The sequence below is a fragment of the Temnothorax nylanderi genome, unplaced genomic scaffold (genome assembly GCF_030848795.1).
Source record: "Temnothorax nylanderi isolate EJ_2023f unplaced genomic scaffold, tnyl_v1.0 TNYL_tig0011_pilon, whole genome shotgun sequence".
Taxonomy (NCBI): Eukaryota; Metazoa; Arthropoda; class Insecta; order Hymenoptera; family Formicidae; genus Temnothorax; species Temnothorax nylanderi.
In genome coordinates, this window is record NW_027249073.1 from 2,032,192 (window position 1) to 2,055,181 (window position 22,990).

The 22,990-nt window shown below is 41.2% G+C and overlaps 1 protein-coding gene across 1 annotated transcript in view; it reads right to left on the bottom strand.

The window, feature by feature from the left end:
- Positions 1–644: 644 nt before the first annotated feature.
- Positions 645–22,990, bottom strand: part of Actbeta (inhibin subunit beta) — a 33,685-nt gene continuing 11,339 nt past the window's right edge. The window contains 4 exon segments of the mRNA XM_071697291.1: positions 645–6,882; positions 7,046–7,223; positions 8,023–8,251; positions 8,993–9,213. Coding sequence (XP_071553392.1) covers positions 6,642–6,882; positions 7,046–7,223; positions 8,023–8,251; positions 8,993–9,213 — 869 coding nt within the window. The 3' untranslated portion in view covers positions 645–6,641.

Consider the following 22,990-nt stretch of genomic DNA (forward strand, 5'->3'; position numbering starts at 1 on the left):
TGTTCTAATATCACATAGCATGTTTACATTAATTTACTTAATAGACAATGTGTTGATGTTTATTAATTGTACTTAGTCTGATAATGAGCCGATTCCACTCCAATCTCATTCATAATCTGTCCATCTAAACATTAACACTTTCATCTTATATTAGTTAAAACAGAGAAAATGATACGATATTCATCAACTTTTTCGTGTCACATAAAAAACGAAGATTTTTCAATAAATCTCAGAATCGATCAGTTTCGCGTTGTATCAAAATCCTTTAATATTGAATTGAATTAACTTATATGTTTTTATATTAAAAATAATTCTAAAAGCGTATTGACAATGTAATAAGAACATATATTTATTTAAAATTAATATTTAACGGATTACACATTCTGAAAGAATAATTTAATTAAATTCGTGATTCGAGATTCGCCATCAAAATTCTCGACAATTACATAATACGCCTATATTAAATTTATTTTTAAAAGTATAGGAAGAGTAAAATATGGAGAAAGTCATAATGGTACGTATACATATAAAACAAGACAAGAAGTGAAAACTCATCGAAAAGAAAGATGACATTCGGAAGGAATCAGGCAATAATTGTCTTTTCTTTTTTTTTCTGAAAAGGGAATTAACAACTTGCAACTATCTGACATATTTAAGGGGTTTTTATTTCGGAATTGCATCCATCTTTGAAATATATAATTAATATCTCGCAACGGACGCGTTGACCCTGCAGGAAATGCGACGGGAAGAAAGAAGGAATCTTCGCCGAACGCGAAAAAATCACCGACACACATTTTCGTTTCTCCCTTTCTTTTTTTTTCTCCCCGGCTAACGCCGTGCCGAAACTAAGAACTAAGAGAAGATGAGAGAACATGATTTTTCTTTTGGTATCACTCACTTTTCGACGTGTTTTATCCTATCGGGATGATCGCCACTACATTCCGCTTTCCTCTTTCGCTCTCCGTTTCTCTCGCTCATTCTCCCCTTCCATCATCTCCCTTCTTTTTTCATAAACTTAAGTTATATACAATTAAGTGTTTCGCGTATTCGACTTTTAGAGGATCGGCAGTCTGACCGTACATTTGTTAAGTGCCAATTTTTCCAATTAGATCTTTGAAACTAAAATCACGCTTGAATTGTTGAATGCAATTAAAAGAAATTGTTGTGATACCTTCATACTTTTGAAATCTACTTCTAATAACGTGATTCATAATCAATTTCATATTATTAGTTTCGTGCAAAGAACGATTTGCTGCCAATTTACTGGATTTTCCAAATTTCAAGTCCAAAGCTTATTTTCAAAACTTACAACTGCAAGGGTTATTTTAAATTATTATGCTTGTATAATAATATATCGGAGTAATATATTACAGTATAGAATTTCCAACTGCGCCTTTTAGATTTATATATTGCAGTACACAATAGACTTCTCTCGCATTCTCTTTCCTTTTTCCCTCACTATCTAGCTCTCTCTATTTTTATTCACGCATACGCACACAAAACACGCATACACATACGCACGCGCAATCGTTTTCCATCGACTTTTGCATTTCGCCCCAGTACTCGAAATCGCCTCTGACCGTCACGCAAAATCTTTTTTTTTTCTTCCGGTCGACTTCGGAAATCGATTAGACTCGCAATAATCGTGTTATCCTATTGTTAATCGCAGAGAAATTTTGCGCGGATTCCCGGACGACCCTCTCGCAAAATAATCCGCTCGTTGGTCAGCGGCCGGAGAAAATTCGCGTAACGAATTCGCTTCGTATTCGTGAAGGACCGTTATAAGGCACTTTTACCTGCACTACGAAATTGTATCGTTAGATGAACATGACGCGTGTACGCTAACAACATCTGCGCGCTAATAAATATCAGTACTTTCCGAAAACTCGCTATTTACTACTCGCTAAACGCAAAAAGTGCGCGGACTCGACGCGCAAGCTCCAAGACGAGAATTCGCTAAAAGGCATTTAAGTGCAAGGGCACTTGCTCGAATTTATTCGCTAAATTGCGCGTTATTATCTTTCCTCGCAAACACTTGTAAAACATTTTTTTTTCCCTACGTCGTTTGAGCGCGATTGGATTTGCGAGGGGGGAAGAGGGGGGGGGGCTCGTCCGAAACGCGTCTCCTCAGTCTGGAATCCGAGATTTCCGAAGTCGACGTGTAATCGCGCGCGAACGCGATCTGGTTGATATTTTACGCGGCATTCCTCGTGGTGGGAAGTTCTCGTTCCGTCAAAGCGGAAGCGCAATCGCACGCGGGTCGCATCTTCTCGAAGCTCGAAAGCTCAAAATATCCTTCCCTTCTCGCGGAAGTCAGTGCAAGTAGTATAGAGTGTCAAATCGCGTCGTGTGTGTTTTCCGCGGCGTCGCACGCATCCAGAGCGGCGACCATCGCACCTTCCAAGTTAGCGGATAATTACTGGAAGAGAGAGATAAAAAAGACGTTTTTTTCCGTTTTTTCTTTTTCTTTAAGTTAATTAATTAATTAGTTAGTTGGTTAAACTACTCGAATACTGAGATAGTGACTTTTCGTTTATTATTTCTTGCGCAAGTAACATGTAAGCGATCTATATAAAGTCAGGAACGATAATACGAGAGGAATTATGAATTTGATTTGCTTCCTTTTTCTTCTTCTTTTCGTTTTCTCGTGTTTGAAATTTTATGCACACTGGGTCGCGAAGGTGACGTATTGTCGCCCATCGGATCGGTCGACGAGATCAGCATCTCAAACGATCACAAAAGTGATTCAAAGCGTCGAATACCTCTCACTTCCTTTGGAGTTTTCGTTCTTAAATTAAGGAGGGTAGACTTTCGTCGGCTCAGCCTTGATGCCTGCGCTCCGTTTTCCTTATGCATATTATTATTAATATTACCTTTTGTGTCATTAAAGTATTATTAATATGAATATTATCAATATCTTCAGTATTATATTAACGGTACTCTATTATGATTATTATTATTAGCATTATTAATATATTATTGTTCTTCTTATTATTATTTTTGTTATGCATTAACTGTTAATTATTAATAAGTATTATTATTAGTACTGTTATTGTTGTTGCTGTTGTTATTTTGTTATTATTGGTAATATTTGTAGTAATATTATATATTACCATTATAATCATTAATAGTATTAATATTATTGTTATTATTATTATTGTTGTTGCCGTTATTATTATTAATATTACCACCATCATTATTATTAATATTATTATTACTGTTATTACTAATATTATTGTTGTCATTATTTTTTTTAGCATTAGTATCATCATTTTTATCATCACCATCATTATCTTTTTTTCACTTTTTATACATTACGATCGGTACAATGGTCGTAAACGCACTCCTTGAGCTTGTTAAAGGCTTTTTCTTCTTTATCGAGACTTGTACGTACTTATAGTTTTTTTTTCCTTCAAAAGGAATTAAGTAGAAAAAAGAAGTAATAGTAGTATAATAGTAGAAGATGAAGAAGTAGAGGAATTCGAAGAAATGTTCCTTAACGGTGCTAGAAATACGCTTGCTTAAAGTCATTCGTAAACTGTACCATGGACGCAAGTAGTTCTTTCTTCTAGCTGAACGGCGGAATGTCTCTAGTCGTATTTATAATTTTCCCTCTCAACACACACATACACACACGCACATACACACTATTTTTTTTACTAATCCTTTCTCGCACCAGCAATTTGAAGAAAAAAAAAAGAAAAAAGAATCAGTCGAAGTCGCACCGAGGAAACTACTTTCGAACCCTTTCGCGGGCGGATTACACCCTCTTTTTCTTCCTCACCACGAATCTTTCTACGATCTCGTTAAAGGGTTACAGGACTCTGAAGTAAAAATTTGGGGAGTTGCAAAAAGTTGTAAAATAATAGGAGTATTAATTTTTTGTTATCTTTGTTATGTATGTCTATTAAGTACATTTAACAATATCTTGGTATTAAAAAAATTAGATTTTATAGTGAATATTAACATCATTAACATCACTGTGTCCATTTTTTAGAATAATATTTTTTAAAACTGTAACCATGATAACTTGAGAACGGCTTAATCAATTCAATTAACTTCATATTTGACCAAAATGTTTATCATAATTGTATGCACCGGTCTTCACGGATGCTTTTCACAAACTTCACAACTATTATTTATTTATTTATTTTACAATTAGCTCGAATTTTTCAGTAAAGAGTTAAATTCGACTTTATATAACACTCATTTTGCAAAATATTGTTTTTTTATCTGCTCCGTGAACCGACAATTATAACTCTAATGAATAAAAAGAATTAATTATACTAATTTCAGAGATCACTTCTGTTGAGGCTAGGATAGTTACCATTGAAGTATGATTCTTTTGCAGAACAGAATTAAAATGGTCACTGCAGTGATGTTAATATGCATCATAAAATCTAATTGTCTTATACAAAGATATATTGTTAAATGTAGTCAACATACATAACAAAAAGTTCATACTCTTATTAATTTACAATTTTTTACAACTCCTCAATTATTTTCTGACTTTTACTCCTGTTAGGGTCCTATAACCCTTTAATCACACACCGTTCTTCACCCATCGCAATTTACTTTACATCGCCGATCGAATACAATAATACGTTATCGCGCTGTTCACACCCGTTGATTTTCACACCACATTCGCCGTTGTTGTCCCTCCGCTGTGTTCATTATCGTTACTTAAGCTTTATCGTTACTTTGATAGTAATTTAGTAATAGTACGACGATACCTTAATAAGGCCCAGTAAGGCTGCGTGGGTCGAACGTGACATTCCCACGAAAAAAATTTTATTTATATCTTTAAGTTTTTTTTTTCTTTCTTTAATTCTTTTCGCGCGCGTCGCTTTGGAACAATAAATCACGTTGACGCATCTCGTCTCGAAACGCGTTCGATGAATTGCTTTGGAAAAAAATGTATGCCGTCACTCGAAAATTGTCGTCCAATGTTCAAGGCATCTTTCCCCCCGTTCCTCGTTTATTGTCGCGTTATTGTTTTTCCACAATTATCGGTTAGTTCATGCATATTTTCCCTTTTTTTTTTCCCGCATTTTCCCGAATTGTTTTCTAATTTTTGACAATCTTGCTGTTAGAAACGTAGCAATTAGACGTATTTTCGGTATACGCATTCCAGCGGATTTTCGCGAGTTCGTTATATCAGCGAAAATACACAAACGGCACGTTTCTTCTTTTTTATTCAGATTAAGGAAAATTGCAAAAACTGCTCTTAACGTTACGGTACGAGATATCAGGAGTGTGCGGCCTCTCTTTTCAATCGCGCGTACTCGAATATTGTCATACTTATATTTTTGCGTTTAGCGGATTATCGAATTGTCGGTATGTGTTTATCTGTAAAAATCGTCGAAATATACGCACGCTCGCAACACCCAATCGTAGTTCTAGGGCCAACCTTACGCTTAACAATATAATTAATAATAATAATAATTTTTCTCTCGCTTCTTTTGAACTTATGGGGTACTTTTCATCCCGCCCGTCTCGTTTCCAACCCCCGACCCCGGCACTGGATTTACGTGTACTTATGCGTATAGGTGTGTCGGTGTATATGGCTGCGTATGCGTGCGTGCGTACGTGTGTATTATATATTTATAATATATAATATATATATATATGTATATTTTTTGACTTTTAAATAGCATTTTTATTACTTTTTAAACCGTTACTTTCGATACTTTCACAAGTTTTGCATAAAAAACAAGGCAATTAGAGAGAGATTGAGATTCTTTCTCGTCTTTATACTTAATGCGCGCGCGCGCGCGCGGCGCTCGTACGCGAATATTCTATACTTCGGTTGAATCACGTATGTGTGTATGCGTCCGAGAATGTATATATATATATATTTATATTTATATAATATATACATTTTATATATATATATATATATGTATAATCGTAAAAGTCACGTCTTTTACTTTCAATCGTTTTAATTATTCTCTCATTCTCGCTCGCTCTCTTTCTCTCATTCTCATCACGCAACTAATAAAGAAAGACTAAGCTCTTGGGTAAGAATACCGATTCTGAATAACTCTCTCGCGTATCTCTTCTCTGCCTTTTACGATCGCGTACAAATAAACCGGAGAGATATAGATAAATATATTATATGCGTATTGTAAACGACGCTTTGAAACCGAGACGCCGCGTTTCTTTTCTTCTCTCCTTTTCTTTACAAATTACCAACCGGTAAGATCTAATCTACGTACTCGACCGTTCTATATTTTGTATATATATATATATATATATATATATATATATAGAAAGGCTAATTTTTTTTATTTTATCACCACGCGCTCGGGAACGCAATCGCGTCGATGTGTGGCGTGTAAATCTAGCAAAATTACCTAGTTCTTTTGACTATCTTTGCATACCGTCTACCCTCGGGCGATCGTTTTCAGGAAACTACTCTTCGAGCTCCGCGCGCTCGATCGATTTCCGGCTCATCGACGTTCCCGTTTTCTAACGCGAGACGAATCTCGCGGAGTTCGGACGGTTTCTGGACCGATTTGTCAGACCGAGTCCGGTCTCGCGGTTACGATTCCGCGATTACTTCTTTTTCTTTTCTTTTTTACAAGGCAGAGCACGACGATTTTCTCTCGAGCGTGCTCTTTCGTTTCCCTGTCGCGTTTTTAAGGACAACCACACTCGTCCACCACCATCTTCGGCAAGTCTCTCTTGATAATGTTCGAGTCCGGGCCGTAGTAGATGAGCGACATGGGCGAGAACTTGAGAGGCGCGCAGCACGGTTGCATACCGGCCAGCCGGTCCATCTTCCGGTATTCCTCGATTACGTGGGTATAATAGTTGAGAAATGTGTCCGGCGTTCTGTGACCAGCCGCGCAGTCTCCTCTACAGTAATTGGCGTAGTATCTGGCGAGAGAATCCGTATTAGCGTATCGATAACGGCACTCGTGTGCGTTAAAATGTCTCGAAATAGCTAGGTGCTTTCTTTGGGGAATACATCGCTCGAAAATTCATTATTACTGACTGATTAGGGTTAATATATTATTTGCATTACGAATGGTTTACTCACCCCTGAGGAGCAATAATCCAATCGTCCCACCCAAGCTGAGAAAAGCTGACATAGAACCTCTGCTTGCAGCACTGACCCTTTATCGCGCCGCTGCACTCGATTGCCCGTCTCCTAACGCGCTTCGCGGCCGCTGGATCAGTACGCACGACTAGAAACGGTCTATCCGGATCGTGATCGCCTGAAAGAAAATATTCTAATTACAGCACGCTTCCATATGAGACTAAAGTAGTGATTGTGTTATAAATAATCGTGGAACGTTACTTAATCGATCATGTCGAACCAGTAATATCTTTTGACGACGCGATTGATCAGAGAATGCTTCAATCTTCTCGAATAAAACAATTATTGATCTCGCAATTATCTGATTGAAAGCTAGCTAAAGTTGAAATTCTGTATCCTACATGTGTTGCAATATAGTAAAATTATAATATATTTACAATATTTACAAGGATTTTCCAATCAACGCACTGAGAAAAAAAAACTTGTTAATCCCAAAAAATATTTAGTCCGATACGAGCAACTAAATATTTTAGGTAGTTTAACTAAACATTAGTTGAATTAATTAATTTTTGATTAAAAAATTTTAAAGGTTGACATGAATGCATTATTTTTTAGTGCAACTTAATAATTGTTGAAACAACTAATGTTTAGTTAACTAACTAACATGTTTAGTTGTTCGTATTGGACTAAATATTTTTTGGGATTAACAAATTTTTTTTCTCAGTGCGTAAAGATCAGGTTGGCAAACTTTTTCTATATCTTCCAAATAGTAAACATTTTAAGTTTTGTGCGGACCAAGAAGATATAAATATTCATTTAACTTATAAAGAGAGCAAATTTTTTATTGACGAAATTTAAAATATATAAAAAATTACGCGGTCAGTTAATACAAAAATAGACAGTCGTAATTTGCCGACTCCTGAATTAAACGAATGAATTTATCGTGAATTTTTTCTATGACTTTCTTCGGGGATTACCTTTTGGATTTAGGGACGACTCGATCACGTGCGGCGAGTGCCCGTCGAAGGTCGATACGTGGACGTGCGAGCCGCATCCGCTGCAGTCGACGAGCAGCGTCAGTTTATCTTTCGAGTAGTTCGTCGTGTACCATCTGCTGACGACCTTCGTCACGTCGAATTTCTGCCAGCCGAGCTGGCCGACGTTCACCACAAGAGATGTCACCATCTCTAAATGTTGCCCGAGTTCCTGTAAATTGAACCGCTTATTTCAGATAAAGAGAACTTTATTTTAACGTAATATAATAATTTTGTAAGGCTGCATTAATGATTTTGTGTGTGTCCTAAAAGACAAGGACGTTGGAGTAGTATCTTTTCCAAAATAATTAATTTGATTGTGAAAAGTATTTCGATTGTTAAACAAGTACATTTTTGGATTTTTTTTTGAATTGTGGGCCGCACTTAATTAAAGTTAAAACGAAGGACCACGCGTGATATTAAAACTCTGTTATTAGAAATTTGCATGATTCCGCAGAGATGACTGATCCGCACAGTCATTTAGGCTTGGCGAACCTACGGATCCGAGCTCAGTACACTGCATATACTCACATACATTTACACCTCATATATACCCATACACACATATTTTATGAGTAATAGATCCATAAATTTGAAAAAAAGCAGAAGATATATCTGATCTAAGGAGAATAAGAAAAATGAGAATAAAAACTAGACCCATACACATATGTTTGATATGAGATGGAGCAGAATAGCGGAAGCTAAAGCTCATTTTTTATTTATATTATTAAAAAAAAAAAGATCTTTATATCACACGTGCGTGGAAAGTAGCCCATTACGCGCGTGTTTTTTGTGCGACAAAGCCAATTCCACACACCACTCGAAACAATGCGGTAATATATCTCATCTGTCCAATTTTCAACTTCTCGCACTTGTTACACAAATAACTATTATGAAATTATCGATAGATTACCTTGCCTCGAAGATGCGTCGTGTTACCGCAGTGCACTCTAAATACCCAGAGAGTGATATTTCTTTGGTTTATCTGACTGTGACGATGATGCTGATAGTGATGGGCATGCTTGAGCTCAACTCTCGCCCACAGAGTGGCTCTTTTGATTCTCAGAGGTTCCAATGCCGGTTCGCCGCTCGCCATTGGGAATTCTAGCAGTGGCTGGCCGTTCAACGTGTGCCCTGTAACAGAACATGAATATTTTAATTTGGGAAAATTTGATACAAAATTCAGCGGAATTAAATTTTTTATTCGATTTTAAATTATCGTAATTTGTAGGATTCTTTGGTGTTCTAATTCGAGATATAGATTATATAAAAAAATGTTCTCTACATGTCGTAACAGAAGCACGAGACTAAAAGTTTGGCAAAAATATTAAAAGCTATTTACTTTTCTTTGCTGAACTGGTAAATCGTAAATATTCTCGTTTGAATAAATTTTTGATAATACGAATCATGAGGGGAGGGAGAGAGAGAGAGAGAGAGAGAGAGAGAGAGAGAGAGAGAGAGAGAGAGAGAGAGAGAGAGAGAGAGGAGAGTGGCAATTAGCATTTATGAAAAGAAAGAATTTTGAAAATAAAGCGTAGACTATATGCATTATGTGCAACGCAATGTGTGCAATTGCTAATTTCCGGCGTGTTCACGATAAAAATGTCGCGTCCGCATGGCTAGATTTTTCCAGACTTCGTCTTTTTTCTCTTTCCCCTTTGCCATGTACTAGAAATTACGCGCCGGACTTCATTCATATACAGGGTGTCTTACAATCTTCAATCTAAAATTTTACGACAGGCTCCCTGTTGATATTTCCTTGAAGAAAAAGTTCATCCCGGAACACATCAGCATATTTTTCAAATGTTTTACATTAAATCTTAATAATCAAGCTCTGAACTGAAATTTTAATAAATCAAACTTTCAGGTTCTATCGTTTAATCATGTATATTGTTATTCAATCAAATGTTGTTAATATCCTGTTCAATCGCGATCCAAAAGCTGCCTTCGTCAAAACGAGGTCAGAGAATGGCTGGATTCTCAATCTTATGATATAAAAAAAGAAACTAGTGTGCCTTTACGTTTCAATTAAGAGAAAGTCCGCTCCTAAATTGATCCTAAAAGAATCTAATCATTGTAATTAAGCTTCGCGCTTCCCACAACCACCCTTTATATACGCGCATACACACGTAAACACACAAACGCGCGGCACACGTACACGTGCTGCGTTCAACGCTCGTTCACTCGAAAGCGCCGCTTCTCATCTCTCTCTCTCTCTCTCTCTCTCTCTCTCTCTCTCTCTCTCTCTCTCTCTCTCTCTCTCTCTCTCTCTCTCTCTCTCTCTCTCTCTCTCTCTTTCTTTCTCTCTCTCACTCGTAGAGAGATGTACGTGTGTACACCTGCTTGCGTCTGTGTGGCGCGCGTAGAGTGAAAGCAGGGCGGCTTCATCCTTTAACGGTTTGGTGAGTCACGGACCAGGGTGGGTAGGGATAAGCACAGGGTGTCTGCCGCCCGTCTGCCTTCTGCCTTTCACCGCGCACCCCTTCGCCGTAACCCTCTATCGCCACCGCCACCGCCACCACCGCCGCCACCACCACCCACCCGCACCCTCGTCTCCGCAGTCAACTAGCCGCGTCGCTGCGCGCGCTACGACGGCCGATATACACGCGATTATATCGCCGTTCGTCGTCTTTGCGATTGTAATGACTCGCAATGACCGGTAACGTCACGCGAAAATTCGCGGTGTCCCGTGTGATAATTCGCGATCGTTCGCGAATGATTCGACACATGATAACTGTTCGCGATAAGGCCTCGCGAAGACTCGCTGCGATTCGCAGTAACTCGCAACAGGGGATTATCATCCTACTTGTACTGCATTAATGTTGTATATTTTGACAAATTTTCTTCAATTTTCTAACTTTGAAATGTTTTAATTAGAATAATATCTATCTTTCTATCTATCTATCTATCTATCTATCCATCTCTACACACACACACACACACACACATACACTATATAGAATAATATTTTATATACTATATATTATATATAATATATATCTCAGAAATTCTCTTTTTTAGATTATGGCCTATTGCAAAAGCATGTAAAGTTGCGAGAGTAGATTTAAAAATTAAATTGCATCAAGGGGGTATGGAGTAATGCCAAAAATGACAGAACTATAAGAGAATCTAATTTCAGCAGAAAATTATAGGAATAATCAAATTTAAAAAGGTAAAACGTAAATAAAACGTTATAATATTGCAGACGATTCTAGAGGAAAAGATAAGGAAGGTTTCAATCGATTTTGCGAAATTCAGAGAGAGCACAATGGAATAATTTCGTAACGTTCTCGTTCTTCGCGAAGGCACCACGCCCGAACATATTCAACTCGATCTTCTTTCCTTTAGGAGATGGAATCGAGAGCCAACCAGAGCGATGTAGTTTTTTGATGATAAAATTGTCGAATAACTATGCACGATATTTCAATTTTACGAATATTTAGAAAAAGATTTAAATTAAATTAAATTAAGCTAAACTAAACCGGACACAATTTTATTGTTTAATTTTATTTATACATTTATTAACTTAAACCTTCTATTCCTATCAAAAGCATAAATATGAATTATTATCGTAGATACGAGCATTTATCTCCTTTCATAATATCTCTGCATTTTGAGAATTATTATGAAGGCATTTGCGTAGCAATACATGATATATCTATACCTACTTTAAGATTTGTTAACGTTTCGCATTATGAATTAAACGCGTCCAACTGAGGAACAGGGTAACTTTTTTGTCTCATGATTTAGCGAGAGGAGATTGAGGCGGATATGCGGATGTTGAGGAAAAAGCGCGGTATAAAACGCGGCTCCAGAATGCTCCACGTCCTTGGCACATGATCGACAACAAGACTAATACGGATTTTTAGTGGCGGAATACTTGTAGCACGATCGCTCACAAGACGCCGAAATTACGCGTTGGCTTCCCAAACTGGCGTCCCTCCTTAGCGCACAGAGTGTCCCGAAAGTCGCTCATTTTTCTCCGATTGCATCCAGACTGGGAGACATAACGCTTTGCATGAGGATTAAGATGGAAAGAAAGCGTCGTGAGTTTCACGATGGCCGAATGGTTATGTCACACCTGTATATCGTGCTCGAATCCCACAAAATTACAACAACCGCGACCGTGAATTCATTTCTCGTTCCCCACATTTCTTCCTCCACATCTTCCTCTCGTCTCCAAGCGATCGTCGTACCAAGTGTCGCGTATGTTTAAGTCGTAAAAACTTAATATCTGTTACTCCGGGCAAAAACATTCTTACCAAAATCGCCATGTTTGTTGGTTTACATCTTTACATGAAATGTTGGAAATTTTCGACAGGGCACTTATGGCACTCGGTCACTTATTCTTCGAAACTCGACATCTCGATATGATGTACTCTGTCTCGACTTTTCGCTCTGCGTAAAGAATCTCGTATCTTTGAGCTTCCGCACGCTCTTTTACTGGGCTCTCTTTTTGGGCCCTCTCTCTCTCTCTCTCTCTCTCTCTCTCTCTCTCTCTCTCTCCCCCTCTCTCTTTTCCCCCCGCTCTCTATTTTTCTCTTTCCCTCTCTCGCTCTGGGTCGCGTGTTCTACATTTTCGTAGTTCGATTTTCTAACGGCCTCGCTCGAGTTTCGAGTGCGTCGTCTGTCGCACATTTCGAGGTCGGTACATCGGGTGGTACTTTTGCCCCCCGTGCGCCGCAATGCGACACCACCACGGGAATCTGCGCCCGGTTCTCTCTTCTCTCATCGCACAGGGGCGACGAGACTTTTTTCTCCTACGACGAATATCATTCGGAATAAATTTCACGCGAGAGGTCGTCAATCGCATGGCACTTTTTTTTGGTATGCGCTTAACGTCGAAGCAGCAGAAGCATCACGCTTCAACAATCGCGTTTTCCCCAATACATTAAATGCTCATTTATCTCATAATTTCTAGCAATATTTTCGTAAACGATTATATCTTGATCTAGATTCTTCTAATTGATTAATTTTCGCTATAATTATAAACCGTAGATGATTTTAGAAAAACGAAATTATTTACATGTCAAATTGGGTTTTGCCAAAAGTGGCAGAGTTACTATAAATGTAAAAGATGATACCGATCAAGTACAGCGTGGCTCCAGATTGTAACGGTGCAGAGTAAACGCTATCGAGCGAATCAAGCTATTAGCATGGCCAAGGTTCGAGTGTTATAGGCCTTATATCATGTCTATTATGTCCTCGATGAGGCAAAATTTTCCGAGAAACGCTCTAAGAATAATCTCACAATACAAAGGATACGTAGGAAAAGTAGGAAACAGAATGGAATTTGAAAATGCAAAAGAAACTTCAAGGCTACAAAATAATCTTCCTAAAACACCGAAGGATCGCGATGTAGATTTAATCGATCATTCCGACAACAAAATAGGTCCATAATTTTCGAGGATGGGGTGGTTAATGGGGTGTGTTGTAAACGTGTGAATCTACAGTGTGTACGAAAACAACGCAGCCTCGTAGTGCATCGCAACGCGAACGTTAAGTTTAGAAGCAATGACGCTTCCGAGATAACGCGGGTCGTTATTGTTTCTTGACATAGGTAGATTCTTAAATAATCAGATCTAGCTGGCATGTTAGAATCGCGAATGCCACGAGCGGCTCACTTGGCTTCGAAAATGATTGGCAAGCTCCTCGTGACCTTGCGTCAGATAACTGCCGCGAGATAACTCGCGTCGTCCTACTTTTGAAATTTTCCCGGCGGCGCTTTCTTCCGAAACCGTCGCTTAAGAACCCCTCCGGTTTCCGCGTTCTCTAATTTAATAGAAAGCCTTTTCATTGGAGGTAGTGTACGGGGCGACGTGGGAAAAAAAAGGTCAGGACTTTTCCGAGTTTAGACCTTAGATATACGGCTCGAGATTCGTAGGTCCTCTGGATTCGTCCTGGAGACGCTGATATATCGTCCCGACGTCCTTCCGCGCGTCCCCTTCTCCCAGAAGCGCACACAAAGAGACAATCCAAAACCCACCCCTGCTATTTGAGAAATATGCTTTTTATGGAAATTAAATATGATCGATTAGGAAGAGCAAAGAAATATAAATTTTGAGATAAAAGAAAAACACAAATTATTAAAAAGAAAATTTTCTTTTATCATGATTATTTTTATAAGGTCGAAGATAATTTTTCTTTAGTGGAAATATCGAGGATGTGGGGATCGCTTATTATTCAATTTGTCAACATTATAATTCCTCGTGACCTAAACCATAAATTGTGTCGAAAGAAAAGAGATTTTTTATGATTTAAATATAATACATTCGTCATATGGCCTGTATATTTCATATTGTCTTCTGCTTTAAATAATATTATTGAATCCAAAATGAGAAAACAAAATTTCGCACGCGTCCCTGTCTACTTCATATTCCTCACATCGGTCGCGACCGCGTGTAATCGGGGTTAGCGCGATCTCTCCCGGTGGCGGAGAATAAATTTCGCACACGCGCATGTCAGTAAGGCAAAGTAAGGTCTTTCCGTCGCCAAGTTGTCCATTTGAAACGCGCCACGCTATAGGATATCGAGGAAAAGGCGCGACGGCACCGAAGGAAATCGAGAAAACGTCGCGAAGGATCGAGGGTCGGGGGATTGTGGTCGGGAAACGAGAGGATCGAGAGGATGAGGGAAACGTTTGGGAAAAGAAAGCGACGTTGCCGACGTCGACCTGGCAGTACCTACCGAGTTGCTAGAATCATCCCGCCAAGTGTGTCTGCGAAAGAATGAATTACCGCAGTTAAATCGGGATCGGTTTTCAGCGATATTAGGGATAAGATTAGCTTGGTTTAGACTAGGGCTAAGGTTAGACTAGATTTTGAGACTAAAATAAAGTTAAAAAATGGAATCAAATCAAAATATTTAAAAGACTGCTGCTTAGAAATCGGTAACAAAGGCGCGATATCGTTAACAGATTCGAAATTGACAATCGAGAAAATTAAAAGTGAATGATGAAATGTGGAAGACATTACAATAGTCGCGTTCAACGAAAGATAGTATTATATTAGCGCTTAGTTAAAGATTTCACTAAACACTCTTTAGCTTCTTTATGCTTGACAATTTTTATTATGCTAATGAAAACGGCGTACACATACTTAGGAACTTATTGTTAGTGGATTGTTGGGAAATGTTCAACAGAAAATTACATAATGGCAAAGTTGCTTTCACCGTCGAAAGCAGGCAATGACTTTCAAAGACGATTGCTCAGGTTCTATTTTGACGAAACGCGCGGCGATATCAAGGGCGGTATGTTTCCGCCGTCGATACGCGAGTGGATTCCCGACGAAGCGTCGGAGACTATAATTCTTTCGCGGGAGAGAAATTGGGAGGAAAGGGCGGCAACGAAGACTATCCGAGGATCCGGTCGAATGTAAGCGGCAGCTTACATAGTTTGTCACTGACAACTCGCCGACGAACGAGATTTTGGTCCGTCCTTGGAGTCGGGAGACGGAGAGATCGTCGGAGATAGGATGAGCCTTGAGGGATAAACACGAAACTCCCCGCTTCGAAGGCCGGGGAAATAGCGAGAGAAAGCAGCGATTTCTAGGACAATTCGCGGCCGTCCCGATGTATCGAGACGCGGAGACGAGAGGAGAGATCGCACATCCTGTCGTACGAATCGGCATCGTTGCGAGGATCCGCGGCTGGATGAATAAATGAAGAAGCACCACCCGAGCAAGCCCTACTCCGCCGTTTCCCAAATGAGTCGGTCCCGCAGAAAAACTGCTGAGGCGACTTGAAGCCAGACAGCAAAACGGAGACGACGGCGCGGTGGTCGGAGATAACGGCAAGGCTTCGAGAAGAATTTTCTTTCGCGTACTTTCATCATCCGGGTACCAGGAATCTTTGTAAGGACAAATGGTGTACCATGGTCCCCTAAGATAGTGGTTCCAAAAGTTCTAGTATACAACGTATCCCTCCCCCCCCCCCGCACTTTCTTTTATCTGCAGACTCTTGAGCCGATCTCGAATCGATTCTTGGCTTAAATTTCGCAGCCTCGACAACCTCTGGATTATAATAGAACGAAAATTTAGAAGGATCTTTTTATTTAATTAGGTATTTTTAGGCTTCGAGAGACTTTGATAATTACAACGATAGTTAATGTCGAAGTTGTTTAGAGAATACATGACGAAATTGAATTTAATTGCGAAGAGGTTGAAGAACGAATCGGATAATCATTTCGGATGGACTCGTATTTGAAAATGATCGCTCGATGGAACGGACATCGGATCGATCGCTGGGGCGGAGGAAACGAATTCGCGTGGACCAGCAAAGTGCATTAGACTAGATCAGTGCGGTAGGAAGTGGAAGTTTGGCTCGAGGTAAGAGCGATCCGCGGTAGGAGGGTGGAAGGGGGATTACAACTGTTACCGGGAACGAGAACGAACAAGACAAGGGGGACGGGGTTGTAACAGGAAGCGAGGAGATTGCGGCTTGAGATTGATGAAGAGACGAGGAGAATGCGATTTTTAAGCATCGCTTAAATCGGGGGCGCGCTTAAGGGCGGGTATAATTTCGTGGGTCCGGGGAGTGAAGTCACGCGGAAACGGAAGGAAGTTCTCGCAGTTAGGGCGCCGCGTAGGAGAGTGATTATTAGGGCGGAAAGCCGGAAGTTCGTGAGGTTTCACGGTGAGTTCTCCTACTCTCGAGGGCGGTTCTGCGGGACGCCGCTCGAGTTAGGGCCTCGGAGTCCGAGATAAGTTATCCTAGCGATGTGCACGGTAAAACGTTACATTAACCGACGACGTATGCGGAAACGGTTGCGTGCGCGTGATTACCGAGTCCAGTAATTATTGTCGAAAGCGGAGTATAGAAAGGGAGTTCGATCGAACCTCGCGATGTCCGCCGCGTCGCCGCGGACGAAGAAAACGCATGGTGCACCCCCGACGTCGTCCGTCGATAAAGCGTTTAAAATAATACCGCGTTCTCCACACACACATGCGCGCGCGCGTGATATGGATAAAATGCATACAACCTAACGCGCAAAGATCGCGCGGTATTGTCACCAGATAAGAAGTCCAACGAATAAGCCCAGTGCGAATCTAATTACAGCGCGACATGTCACTGACGTGTTCCAGACATAGTACCACGTATACAAGCGCGATATCCGACTCGCATCGTGTAGGGCTGAGGCGATTGACCGTAATACGACCAGTCAAATAAGAGGGTCAGATATAGCCAGTTAGTAACCCTGATCCAGATCTATCGCCACGTGGTCGCTCGCAGCTACGACGTTACCCGCTGTTTAAAGCACGTGTGACGTATTCGCGTGATCATATTACGCGGTAACGCGTATCCCCGAATCCCGCGATTTTACCATCCCGGCCATCCCGGACCTGCAGGCCGTCGTCGATCGACTCGATCGAGCGACGATCTCACCCGCGCGTCGTTCCCCCGTTGAAGGAAAAATCGACGGTGTCCGTCGTCGTTTTGGGTGTGGCTGGTGCGGTTCAAGCTGGAATCGCGACCTATGCGACCGAGCTGTCTGATCTGCGCGTAGAGAAGAAGCGAGTAGAAACGATCGAACAAGGTCAGACGTTCTCTAGTCTCGAAATTACGCGACTGTCTCGATTTTCTCAGGAGTTACCTTGTACAAGTGTATACTTAAACGGAGCAACTGTCAAAGAGGTCTACGGTAAAGGTTCTTTTTTTTTTAATCGCGCAGTGTTCGATAGTTAGGTGTTATCGCGCGCTCGCGAAGTATCACTATAAACCGAACGATTTATTTGCAATTTAGTTTTTGAGAATCGGGAATCATATAGAGATTTCCAGCAGGGAGAGTGGAGGAGTTGGAACGGAACAATGAATTACGCTACGCGTTTTACGCGAACGGGTTTGCGCGATTGTACACAGCAAGACCCCGATACTACATTAGACGAACGTGCATCGGAGAAATTAAAGACAATGCCAGGAAAAAGATACGACGGTGGATAGCACGCGGGGTAGAATGCGGGAAGGACAAGCGGGGAGTAGAGAGAAAGAGAGAAAAGGATGAACTCGTAGATAAATAGAGAGGTCGCGTAGGCAAAGGGAGAAAAAGCGATGGAGGGCGGAAGAAGAGAGCGGGAGAGGGATAAGAGTGTAGACGGAAGGGAAGTACACGGAGGAGGACAGGAGGGAAGAATGGGGAAGAAAAGGAAGGAAAGAAGAAGCACGAGAGTGAAGACGCAAGACGATCGGGAAACATACGAAGGGAACAGAGAAAGAGGGAGAGGGGAGGAGGAGCAGAGAGAGAGAGAGAGAGAGAGAGAGAGAGAGAGGAGAGAGTGAGAGGAGAGAGAGGAGAGAGAAGAAGAGAGATGAGGAGAGAGAGAGAGAGAGAGAGGCGAGAGAGAGGAGTAGAGAGAAAGCGAGAGGAAGTGAACCTACCCTTTCCCTATCTAGCTCTGAAGCGGAGAGGGTACCAGGGATGAGGAGAGTCAAGAGGGACATAGAAGGGGGGTGTAGGAGATATACGAAGAGCGGCGCCCAGGCTGGAGCCACGTGCATCGATCTGACTACAGGCGCAGCCGTCCTATCCGTCGGCTAGTCGTTTCCATGAGTTCGACCCCTGCCCCACTCCTCCAACTCATCCCGAACACGGGTTTTCATCCATCCTGAACCGTCAGTCTAAACTCCCAGTTCTAATACTCCCCATTAAAGAGAGAGAGAGAGAGAGAGAGAGAGTGAGAGAGAGAGAGAGAGGAGAGAGAGAGGAGTAGAGAGAGAGAGAGAGAGGGAGAGAGAGGGAGAGAGAGAGAGAGAGAGAGAGAGATAGAGATGAGAGAGAGAGGAGAGAGAGAGAGAGAGAGAGAGAGAGAGAGAGAGAGAGAGAGGAGAGAGAGAGAGAGAGAGAGAGAGAGAGGAGAGAGAGAAGAGAGAGAGAGAGAGAGAGAGAGAGAGGAGAGAGAGAGAGAGAGGAGAGAGAGAGAGAGAGAGAGAGAGAGAGAGAGAGAGAGAGAGAGAGAGAGAGAGAGAGAGAGAGAGAGAGAGAGAGAGAGAGAGAGAGAAAGTGAAAAAGAGACAGAGAATGAGGGCTAGAAGGAGAGAGAACGAATGGAGAACGAAGGGCGGGAGAAAAAAAAGAAAGAGGAGAAAAGGGATGAAAGGGAGGAGCGAAAAAAAGAGAATTAAAAAAGTGGCAGAAGAGATAGAAATGCGAGGAGATAGAGATCGGCAGAGAGCAAGTGAAAAAGAGAATGAAGAAGAGAGAGAGAAAGCGAGAGAAAGAAAGGGTAAGATAAAGAAAAGGGAGGAAGAAAGAGGGAGGGAAAGAGGAAGAGATGGGACAGTGCATGTCGCGAGGCATTGCGAGGGCGGGCGAATTTCAACCCCCGCGCATAGTATCCGCTCGGTATTCTCCCTCGGAATTCCCACAGGTTGAACGAACTCTATTCTATTCGAGCGAAATTCGGGATGCACGCTCGACCCTTTCGGGGAGGGAAAATTGGCGAATTTCTCGAGAAGTCGTCACACACGCTAAATCGCACGTCATCGGCCATTGTGCGCCTCCATAAATAATAAAGGGGAAAAAAATTAACCGACGTCGTTTACTGCCTATCGGGCCCCACTCGGTATCTCAATCGACTTTTTATAGCACAACTTTTATCGCGTCCTCTTTCACGATTTGGCAGGGCGTTTTTATAGAATCGCGGCGTTGCGCGAAAATATATGCCCGTCTATATAATACGCTCGGCGCAATCTTTCCACAATCGTAAAAAAAAAGGGATAATGGAACCGCAAAAGTGCCTCCGCGTCGCGCCGTGTTGCGAGAACGAATGTAAACGCAATCGATACCGTTCGTTTTCTCGTCATATCGCTGTATCGGCTCCCGGCGGCGCTTCAAGGTCCGCGAGAGGATCGTCTCCGTCTCGTATTAGCTCTCACGAGGTGGCCTTGAATAAAGTATCCGCGTTAAAAGCTCGTAGATGGATTAGCGGCGTTAAACTTTCTTGGATACTTGGAGTAACCCAACTCGCGTGTGCATCACTCGCGAAGAAGTGGGACGATGTTTACGCAAACATTTTATTAACTTGTATGAATGAGAACGATGAGTACGATGTGTGCAATCGGTGCAGTTAATGAATACACGACTAATAGTAAGATGGAGAAAATGAACGAAAAAGGACAATAAATACGATGAATTTTATGAATTATATACATCAAACGGTAGCAATGTAAAATATTAGGTTGCAAGTTGGTGCGAAAAGAATTCGTCGTTTTTCTATATGTATTAGTTAGTAAATAAAGTTAGATAATGTTAAGTAAAGTTGAAATAAAATTAGCAAACCGGAATTCTTTAAGAGGGGGACGGGGAACTAAAAAATTGATTTCTACATAAAACAAAACTATTTAACTTTGTTGAAATTTGTTTTAACTTTATTTTACTAATATGACAAATCTCGCGTCAATTTAATGAATATATAAAAGATGTAAACGATGCGTGCATGAAGCATTTGAAGAAAAGAAAGGACGAGGAAATCACAGGATCGAATTGGATCAGACTTAATAGACAGTCAGCCTGTCCAAATAGTGGAGGAGTCTAAAGCATGTGCTGCCTCGAGTCAAAGAAGCTAAATAGGAGGACGTTTTGCGAGTCGGTGACTGTTAAGAATCGCGAGTTACGAGCCACGGACGCTCGAGCTTTCATAAAGATCCGCCGCCAAGTTCTTTTAAAAGAGAACAACCGTCTAGCGCGCATAATGGCCGATCTACGCGCGCGACAGGAATCCCTCTCTCTCTTTCTCTATCTTTCTGGTCTACGGGATCTCATCCGGGCAATGACGAACGTCCTGAGAAATACTGCGTCAATTCGCCCATCGTGTCGCGCCGAGTCGCGACGCGGCGCGTCGCGTCGCGTCGCGTCACGTCACTTCGTCCCCGCGTTTCAGGTCGCCCCATCGTGTCGCGATGCGATTTGTTTGTGCACGCGGATTTTTATCCCGTTGTGTGCCATAATACTGATAAAGTAATCCCCTGCCGACTAGAGGAAACGATTTAGGTATGGCAAATAAATCTCTAATAAATTTACTGTATATCGAAATATAATATAGATGAAGATATTTACCCTATATAGTATAATTAATATATTAATTCATTATGTAATAATGTTGTATTATGTATAATAGCGCATTACTTGGTGTATTATTTAGCAAACAGAGCGCCTCAACTAAAATCAACTTAAAACTCAAAATGCGCGAGTATTTTGTTCATTGAACCCATTTCCACTCACAAGCTGTAGATAAAGAGATATTATGAAAATTTGGTAGTTTACATACATATACATCCTTTATTGGATATAAAAGACTTGTACAACTGCAATTTATATAGTACCGAAAATGAATCCATTTATGACAATCTGTTAGGTCAATTTTATCTAAAAAGTTGCAGAGACGATGATGATGCTTAATAATAGCTTAATAATAGCTATTAATTACTATCGTTACTTTACTCATTTCTAGTTTTACTAACAAATAAAGCGGCAAAACAAGCACTACTATACGACGAAAGATCGTTTCTATTGCTATTAATGGCGGGCGCCTTGTCTTCTCGTAAATTCTCAAGATGCCCGGCAAGTTTTGCTAAATGGTGTCGTTGCCATGCGTGTCTCATGCAGAATATCCTGGAATCGCCTCTACTTATGTAATAGAACATGCGTACTTGAAATTGTTACTGGATGTTGTTGAGAGTTCACAGGGATTTAAGTGAGCCGAGTCTTCTCGAGCGATTAATCATCTCTCTCGATGCCGCAATCCGCATTCGCGTATCAGAATCGATTAACCGATCGTGCTGTATCATTAAAGCTGGCAATGACGACCTTTGCGGTCGACGGCAAATTCGTGTGAGGCAAGGAACGATAACCCCGTGGAATATTTATCCGAAGAAATTTTAATAAAAATAATTTAACTGTTCGCACTCTGTGAAAAGAGGACTCATCTTCCATATACATATTCTCACCCTTCAGCAGATTCTTTCTGGTTGCTAATGTATCTTTTTGAAAAGATACGAGGTTTTCGAGTCTTTTGAATCTTATTTCGTTGTCGTACACTTCTTCGGGGCAAATCAATCTCCGTGACTTTCGTCGCGCTTAGATGAGAGCGAAGGCGCGTGGTTACGTGTAATTAACCGAAGCAAATGATCCTTGGCAGCAGGTCGCATGGGGACCACCAACCACCGCCAGTGGCGCGCGCGCGGGGGCGAGCGAGCGAGCGAGCGAGGAGCGGATTCGGCCGTTCGTCATTGGGCGCGACTGGGTAATACACTGTACGCAATACACCCTGTCAGAGATAATGGTTTCCTCTTGAACATGAGAAACGCGAGGCACAATAAACCGCCAAAATTATGACTGCTGGCTTACGGCATCGTTTGATAATGGCGATGGAATGGCCGCGTCTAAAGGGAATGGAATTCGCGAAGAGGAAGAGAACGCGATAGGGTTGATGAAGTGAAAAAAAGGACAAGAGCAGACAATAGTAGACAAGAGGGCAATAACGTGCATATCGTCCTATACGTCGTTGGAAGGTATCGAGCGTCGTGTGTTCTCTTCCTCTGCGGCTTTTCGCAGAATAGCTTCCCCTTTCTAACTAATTAACTCTAACTAACTCTAATAAGCTCCAAGTAGATCGGTCTCGATGGAGAATAAGGGATCTTTTCGGAGATATATCCATATCACTTCAAATACGAATCTGCCGCTAAAATATTTTTTTATTTCTGTAAAAATAGAGGGATCATCATCGGCGATACTCTTCTTTTTTTTAGAGCCTAATCTTCTTCAGTAACTTGACACTCTCTTCGTCTCTCGTTATCCGTCAGCCACCCCTTCTGCTTCCTCGCCATGGTCGCCGTCGTCGTTGTCGTAGTTCGGGATTTCGCATCCTCGACGATAACGACGCCGACGAAATGGTAGCTGTTGGTGGCGTTGTTGAGTGAG